The sequence below is a fragment of the Artemia sp. Qi Xiang Cuo genome, chromosome 5 (genome assembly GCF_049724085.1).
Source record: "Artemia sp. Qi Xiang Cuo chromosome 5, ASM4972408v1, whole genome shotgun sequence".
In the NCBI taxonomy this organism is placed as follows: domain Eukaryota; kingdom Metazoa; phylum Arthropoda; class Branchiopoda; order Anostraca; family Artemiidae; genus Artemia; species Artemia sp. Qi Xiang Cuo.
In genome coordinates, this window is record NC_142798.1 from 24,889,931 (window position 1) to 24,910,574 (window position 20,644).

Consider the following 20,644-nt stretch of genomic DNA (forward strand, 5'->3'; position numbering starts at 1 on the left):
CCTCAAACACAATACGCGTTCCGACGCATCTGAATAGCTTAGTTTTCACCCTTACCAGTGATGATACAGAACCAAAACAGGTCACTTCCAAAACAAGGTCAAGTTCCAAAACCAGGTCACTATGTTGCATTATTATTTATATAAATAATATATTTCACTATATTGCTTCATTATATTCAAAGGCAGCACGACGAAAAATTTTCCTGCCTTTCAATAAATAGGAAACGAATAAAAAGTAGACTAATTATCGCAAGTACGCAACCCCTATGCTCATTAAAAGGAAGCGCTCTGCATTTTTTTTACAAGTTAGTATCCGTGATTCAGATAGAAATGAGTTTTTCTGGCTCTCATGCATTTTACAAACCAACAGTAAGGACATTTCACAAACTCTTTACCCCTCCTCCTAAAGATAAAGATGCTTTAAAATTCATGCTTAAAGATAATTCTCCGTATTAGAGATAAAATCCTTTATAAGTCCAAGTTCTCTTAAACCAACCTTATACATTCAGAAAAAAAAATACCCGAGGCGAAGCAGAAGCTCATTTATCTAATCTAATTTTATCCCAGTCCCCCTATCACCCCTCCTCCTCCTAAGAAGTAAAAAATCATCTGCAAACACGATTAGTAGAAATAGGTCACTACAAGAATCTGTCTCACTATCTATCTCTCTTTTAACTGAAAAAACGAAGAAAGTGCAGCTTCTGGGTTTAGCCACAGACATAATACATAATCTGAAATGTAAAAATCCTTAACATCAAAGCACGCGTTTTATTCTCAGGAAAACATTTACAAAAGAGAAATACCTGCTAGAATCAATGAGATGGATGCGTTTTCTTGAAAAAAGAAAATGAAAGAGGATGTAAAGAGAGGAAAGAACTATACACAAAAATATACATATTTACATTTATCGAACGACCACTAATTTTTCATTTTCACAGTATCTGACCATGTCACCGATCGAACTCGGTTTTTACGGTATTCCAGAGTTTCGTTTCGCTGCCTTAAAGTCCTTTTAAAAGTCGACCTCAACTCCCTAATCTCTAGATTACGACGGGTCTGACCACTAATACTTGAGCCCATTGTCCTCCTCCGCTTCTCTTCCGGTTTATGCTCTCGAACCTGTTGGAGGTCTTTCGAAAATCGACTCAGGTTCTCATTATCCGAGTCACTAATTTTGCTCTCCTCTTTTGTATCTAATTTAGCATCCTCTGATTTTCGACGACGCTTTAGGAAGCTGTATTTTTGCCTTTCTAATTCAGGCCTATCATATGGAACTTTCAAAGGATTGTCTTTCTCATTAGTTGTCCGACAAGTGGCTCCCTGTGGAGGAACGACTTTTCCCGGCTTGACTTTATCACTTGGTGTTTTTGATCCAACGCTTACTAAGCGACTTATAATTGAGTCTTTTGGCTGAATTGGGCTGTCTACAGTATCAGCACTATTGACTCTTACTAGAGTGGTAATGTCAGATTTAATTTCCGACTCAACGGTAGTTCCGCTTTGATGTTTAGGGGGACCAGGGGGATCAAGAAGAACAGTGACAACGGAACAATTGTCAGCACGGAAGCCATTTTCGTACCATTTTTCTAACGCATAGTCAACCAGATTCTTAGACGGATTTATCCACTGAAAGAAAAATAATACAATTAATACCAGTGTCTTAATTTAAACCTTTTGAAACATATCGTTTTCAATAAAACTGCAAGAAAATGACCATAGATAAATCAGAATAAACTTGTTCCTATAAACTAAGAAATATAAAATCAGAATAAACTTGTTCCTACAGTAACATTGCTTCCACTGCTAAAAATTGGAAAAATAAATTTGGATATCCAAGTGATAGCTAAGACATGACACTTAAAATATCCGACTTATTTCTGCTCATTAAAATTAACTCTTTAATTAAAAATAACATTCATTTTGCCAAAAACTGAAAAGCGACAATATTGATTTTTGTAGACTTTAGAACTTCAAATGCAGTAGTTATAATAGAACTTCTACGCTGAAACTCGAGATGTTTCAGACTTTTTCCATTTTTCAAAGATATAAAGAATCAAAAACTAGAGATCTTGAAAAGACAGCTGGCCTTGTTTCTTGATGGAAATATACTGAGGTCAAGGTGGTACTAAGAACGGAGAGCATGGGGGCTCTGTGATCCGATATAACAGGGGGAGGGGAACGCAATTGTCTCCCTAAATTTGAAAGATATGTTTTTTTGTACCTTCATTCAGCAGAAAAAAAGCTGTAAGAGCCCCTATTCTAGATTTAAAAAACCAACTTCGTGTCTTCGTTAAAAAGAATCGAAAAAATTCCTGCCTCCCCGCACATTCTCGCGAATTAGTACCACTGATTGAAAACGGATTAAAAAGAAAATTGCCAGAAATGAAACACTAGGGTTCTGGAATTAGGAAGTTGCTATCCTGGGTTTAAATGTCTTTGGGTCCAGAAATTAGCAAAGTACTGCCTCAATTTTAAATCCCAAGGACCACCCCCTTCCTCCCCTTCCCTCAAATGGAAATTTAAATAAAAATCTACACTTTCTGCAAATGAAGTGCCTTAAAAACGCAAAAACATCTTTTCTCCTACATAACCTAACCTCCAAATGGCAGATCGCTGCAAACTACAACTCTATATGAATATGCAGGTGGTTATAATAGAAGTTTTTACGCCAAAACTCAAAAATTTGTAAGAATTTTTCACTATCCATGGTTTTCGTAAAGTAATCTTTTGAAGGTTATTTTTTCGTAACTTTTTATTTTTTTTCAAAAATCATAGTTTCTGCGTCTAACTATCTTTTGTGAGATATTGAAATTTCAACCCAAAACAGTTAAAAAAACTAAGCCAAAACCTTGAGTGCTAAACTTAATTATATTTTTAAACTTACTCAATAAAACCGCATTAGAAAAGCTTAAGAAATCTATCTTGTATTTTCTCTCTTCTTTTGGCCCAAAATATGAAAAAACTGAAACTAAGTATGTCGAAGAACAAAACTGTCACTTTAAAAAAATGCGATTTTAATTGAAAATTGTTATACTTATTTGCAGATAAAATCGGAATTTTTCATTGCTCAATCTTTACGGTATATTTTTTTTTAGATATTTTCAACACTAAAGAAAAAGAAAGAGCCTCAAAACTGTGGGCAACGAAAGAATTGGTTGAACATTAAAATTCAGCGTCAAAAGTCCTGAGCCAAAATCCGTATTTTGCAATGCGACTTATCTTTGCCGAAGAAATATTTTGCATATTTCATTAGATTTTTTTTTTTACATTTATAAGCTTTCACTCACATTAGGATCGCACGAATTCATATTTTTTATAGCACACAAATTGTGTTTTCATATTCAAATACCATTTACCCCATCTGCAAGGTCAAACTTCGATTTAGTAACAAATCTGTATGATATGACCATGATGCCTGTTCGAAGCTGGAAGGTACCCCTCATTTAGCCTGTTGTTTGGCTTCTCTTTAATTTTGTTTTCTCTCTCTCTGTGGTTAGTGTTTAATTAACTCAGGTGTCTTCCCCCTCCTTTGCAGGCCATGGAGACTTTGTGGGAATTACTGCTATGTATTTGTTGTATTTGGTTCAGAAGTATGAACGCTCCGAAAAACGGAGGAAGATTCGCTAAATGTTTTCAAGGGAAATTACCTACGGATTGTTTTGGGTACCCGACTGACTGACCGTATTTCAAACAGTAGGATGTACGAAAAGTATGGTTCAATCCCGCTTTCAATTAGCCACTTAAAGATCGCTCCCGGTTAGCTCTGGCCTCGAAGCTCCCTAGACATTTGCACATCGAGAATCTTGAATATCCGTAAGAAGACTTGTGAAATAACTATTCTGACATGATCAGCGAAAATGAAGCAAGGCAATAAACACAGCTTTCAAATGATAAGTATTTTGATGAAGCAATCAATTGTGCCTAATACATTTCTTTTAATTGTTAAGCCAGGTTCAAACCCTTCCTAAGAAATGTATGGTTTTATATTAAGGAATGAAGTAGATTTATTCCTCGATTACCACTTAGCTTCTACAACCACTTATGATATATATTTTATTTAGTGATAATGACTCGCTTGGTTTTAATTAAAGTCCACTGAAAAATGACCAATTCATAACCTTAAAGAATACCTAAATTGAAAAATGGCTTTCGGACTAAGCATGGCACTAAGACAAAAATAAAAATTTTCTCATTATTAATGTCATGGTAGAAAAATTTCTCTAATGTGTAAAATGGGAATAAATAAAAATAAAACATCAGTTAAACAGATGTTTCTTTTCAAGGAGATAAGTTTGGAAAAAAGGTTATACGTGTGAATGGGCTGTAAAACTAATATAGAGGGCAATTCATAAATCACATCAACAATTCCCACAAGCGAAACAAACCATAAGATACCAAAGACTCTTCTTCTCGTCATAATTATCCACAATTAGCCGCAAACAACGAGCGAATGGAACTGCTCAGAAACTTCTAATAGAGCTTAACCTAACTCAACCTTTTTTTGTTTCAGAAATTCGTCTCAAGAAATTTGAGATATATCAATATTTTCAAAAACTATCCAACTTCGACCTCTGCCTGAGTGGTCTTAAGATTATTAGACATCTTTTCAACAAGCCCTTTGATCTACCATCCTCGACTCCTTGAGCATGCACCCATATTTTCTGAGAGGCTGACGTGGCGTTGATAGACACAAAAATGAAAGCTGGAGAACAAAGAAAAGATAAAGATGTTTCTATATTAAGTGCTTTCTACTGAGGAAAAAAGAAAGCAGCCTTAGAGCTAGACTTCTTTTGATTGGAAAGGTTATAGATAAAACGATTAATTTGGAGGATGTACCTGGAAACTCTGGGACTTCGAGTTTATCTGTCACAAGACATCCGTCTTTAGAGAAGTAGCGCTTACTTCTCTAATAGGACCTTCGAGCTAAATAGGACCAAGAAATTGGTATGGCTTAGTGCTGCATTAGCCCACGTATCTTTGTGCTGCTACGATGAGCTGTCAGTAGAGTAGCCCAGATAACATAAATCTCGACTCCAAATCGCATACGCTTATAGGCGAAAAGGAGAAATATTGAACGACTTACAAAAAAATTTTCTATCATCAATAAAAAAATTTCGTTTTCTGCCAGAACTTAATACTACGTCTCCTCTCCCTCCCGAAAAAGGAAGAGTATTTTTAAGCGAATTTTATAGCTTTTTTTAATGACACCCCCCTCCCATTAAAAAAAGTTTCTGACTCTGATATTAAAGCCCAATTTCTGGCTCTAATTTGACTAGACTAAAGAGGTTAAAATTGTAAAGTCACTTGAATGCTAAGACTGATATATTTAGTTATTAAATAAAAAATAAAAAGTTTTTACAACTGAAAGTAAAGCGCAACATTGAAACTTAATTGAACAGAAATTGTTCCGTATATGAGAGGGACCACCCTTCCTCATAACTGGCTCTTTATGCTAAAATCTTAAAGTTATTTAAGAATACTTGTCATTCAAATTCAAAGGTCCTTGTGTTTGAGCAGTCTTTCTTAAGAATTGGGACAGAAAGTCTAACTTTAGCGAAAAATAAAGGAGGGTTGAGGAAAGGGTAGGCCCCTCTCATATACGGTATAATTTCTGTTCGCTTTAAGTTTTAATGTTGCTCCTTCCTTCAATCAAATTATTATTTTTTTTTTTTTTAATCTATGATCGTTTTTCAAGTCATGCCAGGAAATCCTGCCCCCCCCCTCCGTATGAAAATTTACCCTGTAAAATCCTCCCAGAAACTTTCCTCCACACAGAAAATACCCCCTCCCAAAAAATCCGTATATTTCCCAATAACAAATACAAGTACTAAATATGAACAACGGGCAAACTGCGTCCCTTAAATCCCGTTCCTCAGGGACTATAAGGGTTACGTCATCCGCAAGGGCATATTTATTGAACCTTTAAACTATACTTAATCAAATGGCTATCTCAAGATTTTGATCATGTCTATGGGAAAAAAGGGGCGTGTGAGGGGGGCTAGTTCCCTCCAATCCTTTTGGTCACTAAAAAAAGGGCACTAGAACTTTTGATTTCTGTTCTAATGAATCCTCTCCCGATATTCTAGGATCATTCGTTCCATTTTATCACACCTGGGAAAAAATTAAAACGTCTACAGTAGGGTTCCCTGATACGTTGAATCTGATGGTGCGATTTTTGTTAAGATCACTAGGCTTTTTGGGGGTGTCCCCCTTTTTCGGAAATCAGGCAAATTTTCTCACGCTGGTACCTTTCGATAGGTAGCACAAAACGTAACGAGTTTTATATTTGAATTCAACATTAAAAAACAATTCTTTTAATGGATTTATTTGTTATCAAAATTCCGTTTTTTTTAGTTTCAGTTATTATAGGCCTGACCTGCTCCTTACTTACAGCTCGCAACCACGAACTGTCTGTTTTTCGAGCGTTCTAAGAAAATAATTTGTTAGCAATTTTACTTGCAATTGTGTTTTCGTGAGCTAACATAAATTAATGGCTAATATTACTGACACATTTTTTTAGCGAATAGAATCGTTATTGGAGAAAATTGTTCGAATTTGGAGCGCAAGATTTTATTTCAATTAGTACATTATGGTAATGTAGGAAATTCATAGCCTCTCTACGGCCTTTTTTTATCATCAAAACTTAATCATTTTTCATGCAGATTGTATGAAATATTACAACTTATATTATTTGAAAAATAAATTTTTTTGTATACGCACACTGAGCAATACCCCAAATTTATTGCTTCTATTATGTTCTCTTTTTCCTATCCTTAAACCTTTTTTTTCGAAAGATTGTAATTATCTTTTAATTTCTTTGTAAATTTGGCAAAGCACTCAATCCAATGTCTTTATAAAAAAAAAATAAACATTAATAAAAATAAACAGAGTATATGTTCACCCTTACCATAATCTTTTTTGCTTCCCACCACCACCTGTGATCCCACAACATTTGATCAAAACTATGAGTGTCCCATAAACATAACTCTAAGGATGACCTATCCCACAGAGTCATTAGGGCAAGGGCCGTAATTAAAGCAAATTCCCACAGCCAAAAAAGATCAGGCATTCTGTTGTGTTAAGCGGGGAGAGGGGTGTAGAGAGCTTGGGAAAAGGCCGAAAAACATTTTTCCTGATCAGCTTGAAACTTCCAGTCCCAAGTCTTTGGGCCAAGAGGAACCTAATTTGCAAAGAAAAAACACCTTGAGGCACGGTCTCCCCCCCCCAAAAAAAGGAGCAGAAAAAAGGGCTTAGAAATTTCTTTTGGGTCGAATCAAAACTTGTATCCCAAGCATTTGGGGTTAGGAGACTTCAATGCAGAAGGGAAAATCGAAAAAAAACTATGGTTTTCCCCAAAACGAAACCCAGACAAGGGCAGAAAAAAACTTTTTCTTCCTCGGCCACTTCGTATAGACATGGTGGTCGTAGAAACTTTTTAAGGGCTATTTTGATTGGAAATTGAAGTTCTTTGTGCCCTTTATAAAGGCAAAAAGCGAATAGTAGGCAACCAACCTCCCCTCTCTGCCCTTTTCTGCTACCCTGCCTCACGTAGCCCCCATGAAATTGTATTAAAATTTTGACTATTGAGATATTTAGTTTTTTCCAAAAATGTCAAAAGATTCAATAAGTATGCATCAGGGGTCAACACTACACCTACAGCCCCAGGGACAGCGATCCTGAATTACATAAATTGTCCATTGCTCATGGATAGGTTTTATGATGAAAGCTAGGAGCTCTTGGCGATCGTCTGCTAGGCAAGTATTCCTAGAGTTTCTCAAAGGTACACTTTGGAAACGAAACGAGGAACTAAGCAATTCACAAGACCTTTGGTCCACTAGAGTTTTCAAATTATCCGCAATATCTCGGTAATGGTTGGGGCTATCGAGCTAAAACTTTCAGTGGATGTTAAAAAAAAGGGTCAAATGGACTTCTAATTTTGAAGTTGGATAGGGGGCAGAGGTAAATCGAAATAAAGTATGCTTACGCAGGTCATCAAAACATCATTCAATGTCTCGGGAACGGAAGGGAGGGGGGCGCTGAAACTCTCAGTTATTGTCGTGGAAAAGGAAGAGAAGAGGATGGTATGGCAAGAAGACTTGAACTTTTGTTTTAGGGGGAGGGGACTAAAAGATTTTGTCTCTTGTCCATCAAATTTTTTTGCACAATGATGTCCTAGGTGGCTTAAAATCAATGCATGGTTAAGTAGCAAGATAAATCAAAATACACTATATGTTACCAAATTATCAAAATCACGTGCCTACAATATCATGGGATCGCTTCGGGGTATAAAGTTGAAACTATCAGTGAGTGCTAAAGGGGGGGGAGTCGAATTATGTCTTGGAGGAGAGGATAGAGCAAAAAAAAGGCACTACGTGCATTCACGTTATTTAAACACCATATTTGCAGTATTTCAGGAGCGGTCAGGTGGATGGGGTTGAAAATTTAAGGTAGTGTCCGAGAAAAAAAGGGGGGGCGCTCTGGCTTCTAGAGGGTTCAAGCACCAGTAGTCCAACTCCTATTTGTGGTAATTTCTGGTTTTTTAAGTTTGACTTGATTATTCATTTTAATTTCTGTTTGTTTTAGGATGCATGTCATCCCGACAATGTCTGTTATTTTTATGTTCGATGGGAGCATTTATTTTAATCATTGTTTTGGATTTCATTCACTCATTGATAGTAATTTCTGTTCATTGAAAGTTGGAATTGTTTATAAATTGTTCTTCTGCTCGTCTTAGGTTTTATTATGGCCCATTACTATTATTATTTTTGAAAAACGTTTCTTTTATATTAATAAATAAAAAAAAATGGATAAAAATCTATTATTAACAAGCCGGGATAGTTACAATAATGATAAAAATGGTGGTGGCAATAATAATGATCCTCGCTGCAGCATTGGTGGTGGTAGAGGTCACGAAGACGACGACAATAATGACATGAAGATAATAATGCTTGTCAGTAACTGTTAGAACTTGATTTCGTCTTTTCTAACGCCAGAAGATTTTTGGTCATCGATACAGAAAATTACTACCGATCCTCAAAATCTTTGGGTATAAAAAAAAGGAAATCTTAGCCTATTTGGTCATGTAGTGGATGTCAATTAAATGTGCACATGTTCTGGTTGAACTTCCTTGAAGTAACGTCTTTCGTCAGTCTTTGACCTATTAAGATCTACACCAGTTTATATTGTTTAGCCAGTTTTCACAGAGGATTATTGTTTGAATATTTATTTCATCGCGCAACAATTGATATTGTGCACGATACTGTATAGCGCTGTGAACAATTTGCTTTGGATAATATTATATTTGGATAACATTATTTATTATCAGACTCATGTGATAACGACTCTGGACTATTCTTTATATATGACTATTGTTCGTGATTTGGATTACTGAGGCAGAAATACGTAAGCAGGTGCAGGAGGACTGAAATTTTGTAATAATTAACAATTCAAACGGAGCGACTATAGCTTTAACTGAGGCTATGCCTGAGGGTACAGCCAGCGCTCAGTTTTTACAGGAAATTAACTTCAAGCTAGATCTGATACCACGGTTAACTGAGGCTACTGAAAAGACTCTGCCAGAAGTTTTAGTAATGGTTACAACAGTTGAAAGCCAGTTTTCTTCTTTGAACAAAACATTATCTGACAATGCCAAAGTTTGTGAAGAGACGAAAGGAGAAACTGACCTGTTTCGGAAGAATTCGCGTGCAGTTACCATGCAGGCTGACGCACTTGATGAAGAACTGAGAAGATGCAACACCGTCCTGTATGACTTCGAACCTATTAATCCTGCTATATATACGCTGAAGCAAGGTATTACTATTGTTCTTAATAAATGTATACCTGACTTAAATATGAAGCGTTGTGAAGTCAAAGACGTATTTAGAATGCGTGCGGGACCAGTTTTATTAAAGTTGAATTCTGTTGAAATTCGTGGGGCAATTCTGTCCAATGAGTCTAATAAGTGACAATAAGTCGAATCCCCTTTTGAAGAGGCATGGTTTGTCAGCCGCCCCGGATTATAGTGCCATGAAAAGGGAAGCCCGTAAAAACCTTAAACTGGTCATAGAATACGCTTTGTCGAAACGCCACCAAGCTAGGCCTAGGAGAGACAAGTTATATATCGACGGCAGAGGGCTTGTTTATGACTTTTCTTCGGAATGTGTTAAGGAAGTAGCCACCAGCTCCAGTGAAGTGAATAAACAGGGACCTCCTCGAAACCGCACATAAGAAACAAGAAAAGTCGAACTAGCTAATAAACCGGCTAGCGAAAAAATGGATGTTTCCGACGCTGGCAGAGCGGTGTCTGAAAACTCTGAGAGTGATAGTCAGGCCGAGATTGATAGCGAGACGGTGGTCGAATTTAATATACGTGACCCGAAACCGCACTCCTCAACGGGTGCTCCACGTCCCGTCCGGAATTCTCCCGTAGTTGCGAAAAATACTGAAAAGTGAAAAGGCCTGGGAAGTCATAACCCAGACGATCAGAATCTTATTGACGCCGGTAATGTTACAAGAAAGGACTCTAGATCTGGTGGCGGAAGAGCTAACTACAGACGTCAGTCGAGGAGCACCAGAGCTGCGTCATCAAAAGATTATTATAGACTTTTAACTTACCTGATGAGCCAGAAATGCCATTTGTCCTGCCGACATACGACCAGCTTGTTGTAAGTGAATAGGAACAGTATGGCCCTGTTCACCCTATACGAGTAATCACATGGAATGTCCAGGGTGTGAGAAAGACGGTCGAAAGAGTACTGAAGGACCTAGGTACTCTTGTTCAGTCGTGGCATAGTGATGATACAGTGCCTTACTTGGAAGGATAGTGGGTAGAAAATGTTACGCGTAAACCAGCAAGGGATATGAGATATTATGAAGGTATTTTGTTGTTAATTAAGCATGGTGGTTTCGGTAAACATTCTCGAATTCCTAGTTTATCGGATAACATTATTTGGGTTCGGATTTATCTAGTTAGTGGTAAAAGTTTGACTTTAGGTGCGGCGTATATTGCCCCCCCCCCCCCCGAATAGTTCGTATGTAGTAGAAGCGACATGGGAGGAGCTTAGACAATTTCGATCCCGTTTCGATTATTTTTTGGTGGTGGGGACTTTAATGCTTATACGGGAATATGTAATGAGATTAGCCAAGTTTCATCTGTTGATACGCCAGACCTGATATCTGATATTTATTAAATAAAAAAAACAAGTTTTTCTAACTAAAAGTAAGGAGCGACATTAAAACTTAAAACGAACAGAAATTATTACGTATATGGAAGGGGCTGTCCCCTCCTCAACGCCTCGCTCTTTAAGCTAAAGTTTGACTCTGTCTCACAACTTAATTTTTTAAAACAAAAAAAAACTTTAGCGTAAAGAGCAAGGTGGTGAGGAGGGTACAGCCCCTTCCATATACGGAATAATTTCTGTTCGTTTTAAGTTTGTATGTCGCTCCTTACTTGCAGTTAAAAAAACTTGTTTTTTTTAATTTAATTTCTGATCGTTTTTTAAATAATGCTGGGAAATCCGGCGCCCCCTTCATAGAAATGTCCCTTATCCCAAGGAAACATCCTCCACGGAAAGATTCCCCCGAATAACCCCCTCCTCCAGCCAGGCAATCGGTACGATTACCCCTGAAAAAAATAAATAAACACGCATCCGTGATCTTTCTTCTGGCAAAAAATACAAAGTTCCAGATTTTTGCAGATATGAGCTTGAAACCTGTGTAATAGGGTTTTCTGATATGCAGAATCTGACGGTGTAATTTTCATTAAAATTCTTTCACTTGTAGGGGATGTTTTCCCCCTCTTTCAAAAACCAGGTAAATTTTCTTAGGCCCGTAGCCTTTGATGAGTAATACTAAACTTAATTAAATTTATAGGCTATATTTAGAATCAGCATTATAAGCCCATTCTTTTGATACATTTATTGACATCAAAATTCCGTTTTTAAAAGTTTCGATTACTTTTGAGCCATATCGCTTGTTTCTTTTTTTATTGTTTTTTTTTATTACGTATATGTTATTCCGTATATAAGGGGGTTCTCCCCTTAGTCAATACCACGCTCTTCACGCTAAAGTTAAAATTTCGTTTAAATCACAAACCCCTGAATCACAAAGGCCGTTTAATTAAAATAGATAGCTCTTTTGAAAGCACTAAAAAAAAAACTGTAGCGTAAAGAGCGAGGTATTGACTTGGGGGCGAACCCCCTCATATACGTAATAGTTTCTGTTCTTTTTAAGTTTTAATATTGCTCCTTGCTTTCAGTTGAAAAAACTTGTTTGTTTTTTTATTTAATTTCAGATCGTGTTTTAAATAATGCTGGCAAATCCAGCGCCCTCGTCATTGAAATATACCTTCCCCCCAGAAAACTTCCTCCATGTAAAGATTTTCCCGAGTAACCCCCTCCTCCAGCCCCCCCCCCCCACCAGAAAAAATCTTTCCTGAAAATGTCTATATACTTCCCAATAACCAATACAATATGTAAACAATGGGCAAAGTTCATAACTTGCAGCCCTTCCCCTGGGAGCTGTGGGGGATTAAATCATCCTAAAAGACATATTTATTAGATTTTCGATTAGGCTGAAACAAATGGTCATCTCAAAATTTCAATCAAGTGACTTTGGGAAAAAATGAGCGTGGGAGGGGGTCTAGCCCTCCAGTTTTTGGTCACTTAAAAACGGCACTAAAACTTTTAATTTCCGTTCGAATGAGCCCTCTCACAATATTCTATGACCACTGGGTCGAAACGATCACCCCTGAAAAAAAAAAACACACATCGTGATCTTTCTTCGAGCAAAAAATGCAAATTTCCACATTTTTGCATATAGGAGCGTGAAACTTCTTTAATAGGGTTATCTGATAAGCTGAATGTGATGGTGTAATATTCGTTAAAGTTAATTGAAAATGCACCATTCCACATTTTTGCAGATAAGAGTTTGAAACTTCTTTAATAGCGTTCTTTGACAAGCTGAATCTGATGGTGTGATTTTCGTTAAAGTTAACCTTTCATATACGGAATAATTTCTGTTCGTTTTAAGTTTTAACATCGTTCCTTACTTTCAGTTAAAAAAAACTTGTTTTTTTTTATTTAATTTTTGAACGTTTTTGAATTAATGCAGGTTTTGATTTTGGCTCACCGTACATGAATAATTAAAACAAAATTTGCATATTAATTATACTTTTATTTGGTTAAATGCCTTTCTCGAAACTTGTTGAATTTTATTTTCGAACATTTTTATTAGTAATATATATACGTAACGTATGGTTTGAGGCAAATTACTTGCCCTTGAATGTTACCAAGTCACATTTTCTTATTTTTTCTCGAATTGGTGTACCTTTCCCTCAACTGACACAGCTTCAGGTGTCACAAGGCTCCTTGTGTAGACCAAAGAATCGGTTGGTCCGGTTTCTGGGTATCCTGCTTGATGAGAACCATTCGTTTAGATACCATATAGCCATGATTAGGGTTCAGGTTTCACGGAGTTTGGGTGTCATTCGAAAACTCAATCACACCTTTCCTGGATCTATACTGAAGCTTCTTTTTTTCTGCCTTGTCCAGTCATGTCTCTTATTGCCCCATAGTATGGATGTCTACTTTTCCTTCTACACTGCGGTCGCTTTCTGCCATGTATGATAAAACACGGCGTCTTGTTATGGACACCAACCGTTCTTAACCAAGACCGCGTCTAAATATACAGTCTATCTACATTCTTTCTTGTGCTTCTTTTGTTTTTCATCAGCTTCATGGCAATCTTCCAAAATCTCTTCAAAAAACTCCTCAGTCTATTTCTGACTCAGCTCCATATAACCTTCGTTCGTCACATGATATCTGCATTCCTCCGACTTCCACTGTGCGGTCAGATTTCAATCCCCTCATCGCTTGTCATCAGGTTTGGAACTCCCTGCCTTCTTCAGTACAAAAATGCCACTCGTTTGGCACTTTCAAGACGATTCTTAAGGACCATTTAATTAAGAATCAAAATGAATAATTTTTTTTTTTTTTTTTTTTTTTTTTTTTTTGTGGAGTTGGATGTTCCCTGAATGTTTAGTTCTGTTTTATGGTGGTCTTCTCTGCGCTATGACTCCCAGGCCTCAGGTATGATTATCAATATTTATTGCTGAAACTTGTATAGTTCACTAAGGAGTAGCATTCATGATGACGGGTTAAATTTTATTGCTTTCGCACCATTTTATTACAGTCCAATAATTATAAGCCTTATGACTGAAATAACCCATAAACGTCAATTTTGCTACCTAGCCTCAGAAATAAGCAGAGCTGATTGAACTAAGATTTATATAGTTTTAAATAAAAGCTTAAAAGGGCTGTACATGGCTTAAGTTATGATATTTTAATATCTTGGATAAGAGCTATGAATAATATCGTAACAGCTATTATGATGTTGGTTCTACCTGACAATACACATAATTCTGTTTCGACGATAGGAATTCGCTTATAGTAATAATTTTTTTTTTTTTTTAGTCTATTTAATATAATCGATTAATTCAGTTTATTTATTCTATAGTTTCCATTTTATCGATATTTTCTTTTCTTCTCCTTCATATTTGAGTAAGTGATCATTTTAAATTTTCTTTTGTTTTTTATTTATTAGTATGCAATTCATGTGTCTTCCTTCTTTGTACAGGCCAATGAGCCTTTGAGGGATTAATAACATGTAATATTGTATGTGTATTTAATGAAGAATAAAACTTATCTTATCTTATATAATTTAATACGTATATTAGGGGGTTTGCCCCCTAGTCAATACCTTGCTCTTTAAGCTAAAGTTCGAATTTTGTTCCAATTCTTTAAAAATGACCCCTTAATCACAAAGGCCGTTAATTATAATAAATAACTCTTATGAAAGTACAAATAAAAATCTGTAGCTTAAAGAGCGAGGTATTGACTAGGGGGTGAACCCAATCATATAGCCAATATTTTCTGTACGTTTTAAGTTTTGATGTTGATCCTTACTTTCAATTGAAAAACTTGTTTCTTTATATTTAATTTCTGATTTTTTTTAAAAATAATGATGGGAAATCCGGCGCCCCCTTCATAGCAATGTCCCTTTCCCCATGAAAACTTCCTTCATGAAAAGATCCTCCCATATAACCCCCTACCCACCCCCATCCTCCACTACCAGAAAAAATCCCCCTGAAAACGTCTGTATACTTCCCAATAACCAATACTATAATATGTTAACATTGGGTAAAGTTCATAACTTTCAGCCCTCACCCCGGTGGCTTCGAGGGATTAAGTCATCCTAAAATACATAGTTATAATATTTTAGATCATTTTGAACAAAATGGCTCTCTCAAAATTTTGATCCGGTGACTCTGGGAAAAAAATTAGCGTGGGAGGGGGCCTAGTTGCCCTCTATTTTTTTTGTCACTTAAAAAGGGCACTAGAACTTTTAATTTCAGTTCCAATGAGCCCTCCCACGATATTCTAGGACCACTGGGTCGATACGATCACCCTTGAAAAAAAATAAATAAAAAATAAAATAAATAAATAAACACGCATCCGTGATCTTTCTTCTGGCAAAAAAATGGAAAATTCCACATTTTTGTAGATAGGAGCTTGAAACCTCTATAGTAGGGTTCTCTGATACGCTGAATATGACGGTGTTATTTTCATTAAGGTTCTATAACTCTTAGGGGTTCTTTCCCCCTTTATTGGAAAATCAGCAAAATTTTCTCAGGCGCGTACCTTTTGATGGGTAATATGAAATTTGATGAAACTTATATATTGGAAATCAACCTTAAAATCTGATTCTTTTGATGTATCTATTGGTATCAAAATTCTGTTTTTTAGAGTTTCGGTTACCATTGAGCCGGGTCGCTCCTTACCTTACAGTTCGTTACCACGAACTGTTTGATAGGACATCTAGAAGGAGCAAAAATATTGAAAGAAGGGTTAATTTTTGGGGTAAAAGGCTTCTGGAACTGTGTTCAGATAATACATTAGTAACTGGAAATGGAAGATTTGGGAAGGATGGGGAGGAGGGTGAGTTTACCTGTATGTCGGGGACAAACCCTAGTGTAATTGATTAGGTTTTGGTTGGTATTGAGCTTGTGACCCTGACAGTTGATTTCAATGTTCTTAGGGTCGTAGGTTCTGACCCCTTACCAATTGAGATTAAGCTTTGCCTTGGAAGATGAGTTCCAAAGAACAAGAAAGGTGGCCTACTAGTAGGGAAGTTGAGAGTCTGCATGAAGAAACAAGAGATGAGATGAAATTTTGGAAAATTTGGGTTCTTGATTTACGAGTGGGCTCGTGTGTCAGAGAAACCAAAAATAAAAAGTAATACTAGTTTTTTTTTTATTATGAATGTAGTTCTTTTAAAAAGGAGTTGGAATAGCTATTAGATTTAGTGAATGCTTTCTCTTTAGAGGAAGAAAGACAGAGTTTTCTTTTTATGGTTTAAGGAAAGGAGAAGGGAATTTAATAGGCTGAAACGGAGGAAAAAATGGGAGAAAATTAGAGTGGAACAGGAAGACATAGAGAGAGCCTATATGCTAGGGGATACAAAGCAATTTTGGTCAAATATAAGGCGGGAAAATAGACAAGGAAAAGACCAATTACAAATCCCTGAAGATGATACTCGGCCTAGTTTTCTTGAGAGTATGGAAGAAGATTCTAGTGGTCTAGATACCGATGAGCCAAGTGTTGCTCCGCAGCTTCCGATGAAAGAAAAAGATTACGAGTTTGTGAGGGATGTAACCTCAGAAGAAGTTAGAAAAGTAGTTGAGAATATGAAGGGAGGATCATGGCCAGGAATGGACGGCGTACCAGCAGTTTTATTGAAGAGATTTCTAGTTTTTTTGCTTGTTTTAGTGAGTATTCTTAATAGAATTATATGTAGTGGTGTGACCTCTATGGAAAGTATCAATTATGGTACCTCTATTTAAGTAAGTCCTAGCGATCACGATAGTTATAGGTTGATAGCATTAGGGCCTGCACATAGTAAAATTTCAGAAAATATTTTGGGTGATCGATTGAATGAATGGTTGGAGTGTTATAGGGTAATTAAAGAGGAACAGGGGGGTTTCAGGAAAAGGTATAGTATGTTGGATAGAGCATTTGTGTTAAGTGCATTGATAGAGAAGTATGGATCAGGTAGAAATAAGCTGTATGTTGCGTTTCTAGACTTAAGAAACACATTCGACAATGTAGATAGAGCTCTACTTGAGAAGTGTTTAAAAGATGTAGGTCTACCTTTCAACTTTATTCGTTTATTTGTTAGTATGAACTCAGGAACTAAGGCTATGGTCAGAATCGCAGGTTCGGGACTTTCTAGGCTGTTTGACATTATGAAAGGAGTGAAGCAGGGCAGTGCCATGTCCCCGAGCCTGTTCGGTTTGTTTTTGAATGATATGGTGGAGTTTCTGGAAAAACAGTGGGCTGCAAAGGTGTGTTTTGGAAAAATAAATTTGTCGTTGTTATTATTTACGGATGACACTGCATTGGTGGCGAAGTCGGCAAGGGAGCTACAGATGTTGCTTGATTTAATTGAGGAATATTTGCAAATGAAAAAGTTACAGCTTAACGTTATGAAAACTAAAGTGGTTATTTTTAGTAAAAGGAAAGAAAAAATTGAGAACATATTTGTATTTGGAGGACAACAAATGGAAACAGTTGAAAAAATTAAGTATCTCGGTTTTATTTTCCAAAGTAATGGTGGATGGGGCTCCCACATTACAGAAGTGTCTAATATGGGAAGAGCTGCAATATTTTCATTTTTCCGGAGAAAAATTAGTGGAATAAGGAACTTGTCTTTGTAAAAGAGGATGTTTTGTTTTTTTATCTAAGATAATGCCGATTCTCCATTAGGGGAAGAGATTGGGGGACATGAGAAGGCTGCTCAGTTAGGTTATTTTAAGAGATTGAACGGGCAGCATAGAATGACCCATTCTCAGTTTCTTATTGAGGACCTTGGACTGTGGTCTCTTAAAAGTTATAGAATGGTTCAAATGATTAAATTTTGGCAAAGGGTTGTACAGACACAAAGTGATAGGCTACTGAAGGTTGCATAAGATTAGTTACTTCAAATACGAAGGAAAAGATCTTGACCTTTTAAAGTCAAGGAGGTACTAAATAAAACAGGTTTTTCTTTAGCTTAGAATGATGGCATTGAACCAACTAGTCAACAATTATAGTTGGACAAGGAAATCAAGCGGGTGCTGGAGGACCAGGCGATACAGAAATGGGATGAGGAGATTAAGAATTCGGAAACTTTAAGATATTATAAAGAGGTTAAGATAGTATATGGGCAGGAATTCTATTTTAAGATAAATATTCCGTCTAGATACCTTACTTATTGCATGCAGCTACGATCTAATTGCCTTTCGATTCGTTCGAGATTGAATGTTTTAAAAAGGAAAAAGTGTCCCGGATGGCAGGTTTCCTTGCCCTCTTTGCCAAGAAGAGGAGGAAAATTTGGAGCATTGTCTGAGTCGTTGTCGAGGTCTTTTGGGGATAAGGACAAATTTATTTGGGAAGGATGGATTGCTGCTTCCTGATGCCTTGAAGAGTACGTTGCCACAGTTTGTCTACTGGGAAGGTATCTTGATCAGTTTTTGGCAAAAAGAAGGGAGTAGTTTTTATTTTTTCTTCATTATTTCGACGAGTGTTGTAATTAGTTAATCTTGTATGTTGTTTATGTACATGGCCATATTTTGGCTTGAAATATACGTTATCTTGTCTTATCATGAATGACGGCAGCGACCATCCAGATCGTCGTGGTTGCAGTGGTATTGATGATGAAGGTGATGCATTTGGAAGATGTGGAGGTTGTATTGACATTAAGACTATTTAAGATGGCGGCTATGGTGATGGTGGCGATGAAACCGACCGGGATAGTGATACCAGTAACGAGCGTCATAGTGACGTTGTTGACCCAGGTCCCACAGGAGCACCAGCCCCAGTCTCTGTCTATAAAATCAATTACACTAACAATTTAACAATTATTAGACTACAGGGAATCTCGGACCATCTTTTCTTTTGTCTTTATCTCATACCTTTTGTTCAACAGTCAGACAATGACAATAGTCTTTTTATCAATGATTGATTAGGAATTTACAAAACAATGTTATTAATACCATTGTTTGCAACAGATATTCAATAGCAAAGATTGAATCGCATCCAAGACATTCAAAGGAAAAAACATCTCACATGCTCAAATTAAATCTCTTCAACTAACAAAGGGATTTACAAGATGAATTCCGGGGAATTTTCCACAACATGGCTAATTAATTTGACTTTCCCTTCTTTAGGCTTTGTAAAATCCCTTCTAACATAAATGAAGGCGCTCGCCGTGTTAATGTCGGATTAAATCCCAGTTCGGATTGGGGAAGATCAAACAAGTGTCGTTTATAGAAAGCTAGCGGTAATGTCGAAAACCGAACTTAAAAGCACTAATAATCGTTTTAGATGAAAATTCATTTTTCAGGGCTCAGTTTCTTACCTAAAACCATAATTACAAATAATTTAGGGCTTAACGGTGAATCTTGCTTCATGAACTGGGGGGGGGGGGGCTAAACTATGAGAAGTCTTTTCATTTATTATTTAGCTGAAAGTGTACCTTATTATCTAGCTTTCGGAGAAAGGGGAGTGGAGGAGAAAGAAAAGCTCACAAATATAAATCCTTTAAAGAAATTGTGAAGAATATCAAACTATTCATGGTACTAAACGGTTAGTAATGAAAGAACAATGTCGAAAGAAACCAAAAATGATAAAACGAGAAAAAATCAACTGTTTATAATGAAAAAAAACTTAAACTATTTTGGATTTACGCAATGCAATTAATTAGCATAACAATGCCTGCAAAAATCAGGTTTTAGGTACCTATAAACAAAAATAATAAAAAAAAATCGAATTTTCTAAAGGTTCATAGCAACAAAGTATAGATACGAAGCTACTCGTGCTAATAATAACCGAAATTCCACAAAAAGGATCTCGACAACAACACATAGGCAACATCAAAAGAATCAGGTTTTTATGATGCTTCTAAATCTGTAAAATTCGTTTAGTTTAAAGTTATCCACATAAAGTTGCGGATCTGAGAAAACTGGCCTGATTTTCCAAAAAGGGACAATATATGCAAGAGGAAACGAGTGATCTTGAATGGCTGCACTATCAAATTCAGCTTATCAGAGAACCTTAATCCAGAGGTCTTGAGCCCTTATCTAATCAAATATGAAATTTAGCATGTTGTCCGAGAATATCAGTAATATGGGTTTATTTGCTTCTTTTTTTCCAGGGGGGGGGGGGTCTCTAATTTCCCTTCATTCCCGGGAATCTCTTTGGACTACTCCTTTAATATGGGTGTTGCGACGTAACAGCACCCATTTTATTGCAATTTTTCAGTGAAATAAAAGATTGCATTCGCATGCTTATCAACACAAAAGGTGGACAGGGGGGGGGGGGGGAGCAAATGCTAGGAATTTTTGAACAAAATGACAGAACATGAGTAACCTCTTGTTCCATGAATTACAACGTGATTTCAAGTCAATAGAATCCAAGACTCCGAAGGTGAGACTTTTGCTCAGCCGGAATGTATGTATATTCTATTTTCTAGTTTATAAGTTTAGATTGAATCTCTCTAAGCCAATTCTAATACTGCTATAACTCAGCAGTAAACCAACGATTGCTAA

The 20,644-nt window shown here is 36.6% G+C and overlaps 1 protein-coding gene across 1 annotated transcript in view; it reads right to left on the bottom strand.

Annotated features, from left to right (window-relative positions):
* Nucleotides 1-754: 754 nt before the first annotated feature.
* The window catches only part of Pp2C1 (protein phosphatase 2C), a 52,517-nt gene continuing 32,627 nt past the window's right edge, over nucleotides 755-20,644 (bottom strand). Inside the window, exon 5 of the mRNA XM_089088780.1 lies at nucleotides 755-1,626. Within this exon, the coding sequence (XP_088944906.1) occupies nucleotides 919-1,626 (708 nt within the window). The 3' untranslated portion in view covers nucleotides 755-918. The remainder of the gene's footprint in view (nucleotides 1,627-20,644) is intronic.